Consider the following 6,645-nt stretch of genomic DNA (forward strand, 5'->3'; position numbering starts at 1 on the left):
CCCGCGCATTCCCCGCGCATCTCCCGCGCATTCCCCGCACCGCGCGCGCCCCGCGCATTCCTCGCGCACCGTCACGGGACGCGGCGGCGGCGGCCGCGCGCAGGCGCAGCGCGCGCGCGCAGGAGCGAGGGGCGGGGCCCGAGCGCGCGGGTGGGGGGGGCGGGGCCAACGCTTCGGGGGCGGGGCCCGGCCGCTGTCCGCGCGTGCGCAGTGGGCGCGCGGGTTGCGTAACGGGAGGGACGTTCTGGAAGGTTCTGGGCCGGCCCTCAGTCGCTGGCGGCGGCRGCAGCGGGCGGAGGTGGTCCCGATCTCCGGCTCTCTCGCGGTTCCAACGCGGCCCTATCGCCTCTCGGCGCTATGGGGGTGACTCACGAAGCGGGGCTCTCCCCTCAGGACCCGTGCGGGGGCAGCCCGGGCGGCTGGAGCCGGTGAGGCGGCGGARCGGCGCGGATCGGGGGGTGCGGAGAAGGGAGMGGCCGATCGCGGTGGCCGCKGCGGGGTGAGGGCAGTGAATCTCTYMAGGGTGGGTTTTACGGGTTTTTATTTCTGTCATTGCAGGAGCGCCCAGGTGCCTCAGGGGAACCAGCGCGGGGCGTGCCCGGCGGCGCCCAGCGGTGAGTGAGGGACCCCCGGGGGCTCGGCGGGGGCGGGGGGCTCCGGTACCGCCCATGGGCCCCCATGGACCGGGCTGGCCGCGGGCCGGGAGGGGATTGCCGGTAACAGACAGCACTTGGGCATTTCTCGTGTTACCATTCCAACCCTGTGACCTTGGTTCTTGCGTGGAGGTGAAGAAGTGAAACTTTAGCTGGAGTAGTAGCGAGAAAAGTGCGTCTCACAACCGTCATGCAACTTAAATTACAGATTTCAGTGAAGGGGTTAGATTTACTCCATAATTTCGCCTTGCACTGGGCAAAACGAGCTAGAAAATTTAGGGCGGTTGAAGCAATTAAAGCAAGCTTCCCTAAACTGTAAACTGGTTACGTAACTCGGGGCTTAAGTCTTGTGATAAGATCCTTAGCCCCGAGTAACCTTTGTAGCCATAAAATGGCTGCCACTCCGGGGACAGCCATTTTAATTATTAATATAGAGATATAACAAGTGCTACGTCCTGTTGGAGTCACGGCCGGTGAATCATCACCCGGATTTGTTTATGTAGAGCGTTTTTAACAGCAGCTTGTTGCACGCACTGCTGGGGTGTGTGGAGCTGTGTGCGGGGAGTTTTATACACGATACAGTCAAGATCTTGAAGTAGCTGCTTTATAGTTAGAAAGTATTTTTATTTCTCCCTGTTGGAGTAAAAACCTCCGCAAAACTGTAGCAGAAAAATTGTACTGATGTGGAAGTTAAGTGGTATTTTGTATCATAGATGCGATGTCCTCCATTTAGAATAGATAAAGGATAAAATATCTTGAAAATTCTTTTCAAGAATGTCAAGATTTTCTCCTTTTTGGAGGAAGAAAGGTATCAACTTGTACATTTTTTACAAACGGATTTAAAATGCACATAAACTTAACTCTCTCCAAAATTTGACACAGAACTACTCGCAGTTTAAACTGAAGCCTTTCTTCTTTTGTACAACCCCATATTTCAGTTTTCTGACTGACTGCAGGGAGGAAATTGCAGAACTCAGTTGTTACAGGGAGATGGCTGGGGATTGTTGGGTTGTGTAATTACCCCTGATTTTGTTGCCTGTGTGTCACCGTATTTGTTGTTGCTGAGGAAATGCCCATAAATGCTGAATTTGCCCTCTCCACCCTCCAGGAACAGAAACCGGGCACTGCAGAACAGCAGCCAAACCAGAGCCGGCTGCTGAGAGCACACAAAAAACAAACACTGGCAAAACAGACGACATGACAGATTTCATGGACGACCTGACCCTCAGCTCTCCCAAGAAGAGAGAATCATCCGTGAGATCCAAGAGGAGCTGCGCCCGCTCCTCCAGCCGCTCCTCCAGCCGTTCCTCGTGCAGCTCCCGCTCCAGCTCCAGCAGCTCCTCCTCATCCTCATCTCGCAGCTGGAGCCGCTCCCGATCCCGCTCCCGTTCACGCTCCCGGCCCCGCAGGAACGGCTCGCGGCGCTCCCGGCGCTATTCCCGCTCCTACTCGCGGAGCCGCTCGCGCTCCCGCGGTTACCGGCGCTACCGGAGCCGTTACCCGCCCCGGCACTACCGGCGTTACCGGCGCTCGCCGCCCCGCTACCGCTCCCGCTCCCGCAGCCGCTCCTGGTCCCGCGGCAGGGTCTACTACCGCCGCTCCTACTCCCGGAGCAGGTCCCGCTCCAGGGGCAGGAGGTACTACGGCTTTGGCAGAACCATCTATCCCGAGGCCTACAGGAGCTGGAGGAGCAGGTCCCGCACRCGCTCTCGCAGTCGCTCACCCCTGCACCTCAGTGAAAAAGGTACTTAAATAGTTCTCACTTTCATTGTGCAAAAAACTAAAACTGGGTTTTGTTCGAACCAGGCAGATTATCCTTTGCTTACTTGGTTTGTAAAGCCCAAGTGAAAGAAAACCTCGGTGTGGTTGTCCAAACGTATTTAACAAAAAACGCAATTCAGAACATTATTTGGCACTGGCAGTGATCAAATCAGTCCCAGTTCATAGATTTAGGTTTCTCTGAGTAGGTACATGCGAATTAGTTTTAGGTTTCTCTGAGTAGGTACACGCGAATTAGATTGAGGTTTCTCTGAGTAGGTACATGTGAATTAGATTTAGGTTTCTCTGAGTAGGTACACGCGAATTAGATTGAGGTTTCTCTGAGTAGGTACATGCGAATTAGATTTAGGTTTCTCTGAGTAGATACATGCGAATTTTAACCTGACACAAAGCACTGTTTTTTATTCCTTCCCCTTTTAGACAAGAGGGAACTCCTGGAAATTGCAAAAGCCAATGCTGCCAAAGCTCTGGGAACAGATAATATTGTCCTGCCAGCGAGCCTCAAGATCTCTGCTCCCACCAAAGAGATCAAAACTGTGAAACAGGAGCGTGAGGAAGCCACGGAGTCAGCTGAGGTAAGTATGGAGTGTTCTCCCTGAAAAGGTAAACACCTCTTAGACTTGTCTGCATGGCTGTGTTGTAGTTTAATCATGGAGGTTGTGCTTATGAGTTCAAACTCCTGAACAAAAACTTTTCCAGAAACCTCGAGGCTTTGCCTTAAGCTGGAAGCACAAAGGCCCTGTCAGAGGTGTTTGATCCCCTGAGTGTCCAGTAGGGACAGGTGGGGAAGGAGAGCAGAATTGTTCCTTTGACTTGTTCTCCTAATGGGAAATTTCCCATTAATTCCAGTAGTTTATGTCTTTCTGACCTAAAACCAGCAGTCTCTTTGCCAAACCTAGTGAATAGTGTGGGTTATTTTTTTTTAAGGTTAAATCTTTCTGCCTTTTTTAACTGTTAAAAGCTTTTCATGTGCAACAAACTGTTTCCCAGAAATTCCATACCCAAGCACACAATGCATTTTACATACTTTATTTCTGTCTTATAGAAATCATGACTATGGTTCCAGACATGAGGAAGAAAATCTGGTGGTAATTAAGGGACTTTGTGGGCTGTAGCTGCTGTGAATTGAAGGGAGGGAGAAACTCGAGCAGCTTGAAGTGAATTTTAGTTTGGTTCTGTCGTGGTGTGTTAACCTGAGTGACAGTAAATACAAAGCTGCAGTAACTGCATCACTCAGCTGCTGCTGTGAGAAAGGGAAGTGAATTTACTGAGGGTTTGACACAAATGGTACAGGCATCCCTTTCATAAATGTATGCAATATATTCCAGATGTTGAGAGAGTACAGAAGAAGAGGCCTGCATCACTTGCAGATAAGTTTATTGTTGTTCTCCAAAGCTCAGCAGGATGGTTGTGCAGAACCTGCTGCCACTTGCTGTGTCACTGCTCTGGTGTGGCAGCTCGTGCTGTGCCTTTGAGTCCTTTCTGAGCTCTAACTGGGGCGTGGAATTCCTCCATGGCCACGGGAATTGGCACAGTGCCTTGGTCAGATGCTGACTGCACTCAGTGAGGCTCAGCACTGCTCCGTAGCTTTACAGCTACTTCAGATTAAATATCTGCCACACTCTCCAGAAAGTTCTGCTGTGTAGTGAGTGCCTGAGCTCCCTGGTGAGGGATCCCCCTGAGCTGTGTGTGCTCTTCTTTAGCACCCCGGGAGCGCAGCAGAGGACGTGACCAAGGGTGGAGTGGAGAGAGCAACCATTCAGAGGAGCATTTCCTTCAGTCCTAACGTAAGTGATCTCCCAGCGTGGAGCTCCAGCTCTTCAGTCTTCCTTTTGCAGGCTTTTCCCAAAAAAACAATGATAACAGAAGGAATTTAGTGTTTGATCATGATTTTCCTGGAGGAGCACCCCAAATACACCTTCAGCAGTGTGTTTGAAAGAGGTGTTTACCATCAAACTCAACAATTTAGAATTAGAACTAATTGAAAGCAGCACTTATTTCACATAACATGTTTTAGTAATGCAAACTTAGGGTACAAGGAAGTTGCTTTCTCCTGTGTTAAGTGCACATAATGGACTTAGCACAAACATCAGAAACTCCAACAGCTTGGGAACAAAACATTTACAGGATCACTACATTCAAACCCCTTGATGTGTGACAAATTTTAGCACCATTTCTTAGAGGAAATATCTTTTTTTTTTCTTTTTTTTCAGAACACAATGGCCAAGCCAGCCCTGCAGAAGCCAGTGAGCCATGTTGTTGTTAAGGAACCAGTGGTTTCCCCACCCAGAGAAGATGACAGGAAGGGAAGCCCATATGGGCAGTGGGTTCCTGTCAAGAAAGAGGAGAAGAAAACATTCCTGAACTTCTCACCCAAAAGCTCCCTGTTCCGGGCACGCTGATGGGAACCACTGTCAGAACTGCAGCACTTCACACCCCTCAGTAGAGAAATGGAGATTTCTGATGGGCTTGAAGATTTGTTAATACTGAGTATTTATTGAGGTCTTAATTTTTGGAATCTTAGGTTTCTCTTTCAGATAGAGAGCACACAGATCCAGAAGCCACAGATGGGAATCTTGTGTATATTTGTAAATATTTTGTATTGCTTTATTGGACTAGACCTTGCAGGTGGGTAACTTTTTCTAAACCATAGTTGAGTAGCTGTTCTTTGAACACCCGGATTTACATTGTGTAACTGTTTACTTCAAGTGAATAAAGTTTAGTTTTGCACTGGCTCAGCGTGTCAAGTGTTAGACCTGTGTTGCACGTGGTTATTTGCAGGTTTAGTGTTCACTTCCCCAGGTTGCATCATCCTGAATTCGAATCCTGCCTTGTTCAGGGCCTCTCCTTCCCTGGGCACCCCTCTGGAAGTGGAAAAATTCCAAAAAGGATTTCTACCAGATTCCCACAGAAATCATGAGCATTCCCCGCTGTCACATTGTCCCTTCTGCTGATGCTGAACTGGAGTCAGGACAGGATAATGTTTATTTAAAAGCAGCCTCCAAAGGCTGCCTGGGAGGAGGAAGGAAAAGGTGGGGCTGGAGGGTTCCAGACCTCAGCTCCTGGAGAAAAGGGGCTGTTGCATGCACTGGGAATAACTGGTTAAACTTGGGGTTTGTATCAATTAATTATTAGTAAAATAAACTGAATTTCAATACTCGTGTCTGGAAGATTCTTTAAAAAAACCCTTGAATGGGTGGGAGGATCCCGTGTTTTTCTTATCCCTGTGGGTGAGACTTTGGCATGTGAGGGAGCTGCCTTTCCATGGGAACATCACTTTGTTGTTTCATTTTATTGATAAACACCTCCTGAAGAACAAACAGCAGCTCCCAAATTAGACTAAAAGATCTTTATTTAGAACACAAACGGCACAAGCTGCTTCCACCTGCACTAAAAGCTATTTATAGCTGAATATGCAAATTAATTCGGGTATATTACACACCACTGAGCTGAGACAGCGACAGCTACAAAATATTTTGGATACAATTTGAAATTGTGAGAGAACACGGCGGTTTTCACACGGCCGTGCCCCTCTCCAGGTTCTGTTTGATCTCGGCTGTGTATTTCCCGTAGAACCTCTCTGCCTTCTGGTTGAACTTGGCGTTCCTCTCGTTGATGTAATCGATGTCGGCGTCGTCGTTGTAGGGCCGCCTCCGGCTGTACTTCTCCCTCTTCTCGATCCTGCAAGGGGGGCAGGGGCTGAGCCCTGGGGGCTGCAGGATGGATCCCCAGTCCCTGTCCCCGTCCCTGTCCCAGCCCTGTCCCCGTCCCTGTCCCAGTCCCTCTCCCAGTCGGTTCCAGCCCTCCCAGTCCCTGTTCCATTCCCAGTCCCTGTCCCAACCCTGTCCCAGTCCCAGCCCTGTCCCAGTTGCTGTCCCAGCCCTGTCCTAGTCCCTGTCCCTGTCCCAGCTCTGTCCCATTCCCTGTCCCAGCTCTGTCCCATTCCCTGTCCCAGCCCTGTCCCAGCCCCTGTTCCATTCCCAGTCCCAGCCCCTGTTCCATTCCCTGTCCCAGTCCTTGTCCCAACCCTCTCCCTTTCCCTGTCCCAGCCCATTCCCTGTCCCAGCCCTGTCCCAGCCCCTCTCTCCCCAGTACTCACTGTTTCTCCAGGTCTGCCACCATCCTGTCCACCCCTTCCTTGGAGGGCACGTGGCTGCCGTGCAGGAGGCTGTCCGAGGTGGGGTACAGGGCTTCCCCACTGGAGAGAGCAACA

General features: G+C 50.6%; 3 protein-coding genes across 3 annotated transcripts in view; 1 reads left to right on the forward strand and 2 right to left on the reverse strand.

The window, feature by feature from the left end:
- The window catches only part of TMEM50A (transmembrane protein 50A), a 2,986-nt gene extending 2,966 nt beyond the window's left edge, over nt 1–20 (reverse strand). The window contains exon 1 of the mRNA XM_057388131.1: nt 8–20. Within this exon, the coding sequence (XP_057244114.1) occupies nt 8–20 (13 nt within the window). The remainder of the gene's footprint in view (nt 1–7) is intronic.
- Nucleotides 21–241: 221 nt separating this feature from the next.
- On the forward strand, nt 242–5,167 carry RSRP1 (arginine and serine rich protein 1). Its single transcript, XM_057388132.1, has 6 exons — nt 242–428; nt 559–614; nt 1,762–2,397; nt 2,853–3,007; nt 4,136–4,219; nt 4,646–5,167. The coding sequence occupies exons 1-6, from the start codon at nt 358–360 to the stop codon at nt 4,832–4,834; spliced, it is 1,191 nt and encodes a 396-aa protein (XP_057244115.1). The 5' UTR covers nt 242–357; the 3' UTR covers nt 4,835–5,167.
- Nucleotides 5,168–5,435: 268 nt separating this feature from the next.
- The window catches only part of SYF2 (SYF2 pre-mRNA splicing factor), a 4,647-nt gene continuing 3,437 nt past the window's right edge, over nt 5,436–6,645 (reverse strand). Inside the window, exons 6-7 of the mRNA XM_057388134.1 lie at nt 6,532–6,630; nt 5,436–6,113 (exon numbers count right to left, since the gene is read on the reverse strand). Of these exons, the coding sequence (XP_057244117.1) occupies nt 5,948–6,113; nt 6,532–6,630 (265 nt within the window). The 3' untranslated portion in view covers nt 5,436–5,947. The remainder of the gene's footprint in view (nt 6,114–6,531; nt 6,631–6,645) is intronic.

This window comes from Malurus melanocephalus, unplaced genomic scaffold (genome assembly GCF_030028575.1).
Source record: "Malurus melanocephalus ecotype Western Australia unplaced genomic scaffold, MMel_1.1 scaffold_1594, whole genome shotgun sequence".
Classification (NCBI taxonomy): Eukaryota; Metazoa; Chordata; class Aves; order Passeriformes; family Maluridae; genus Malurus; species Malurus melanocephalus.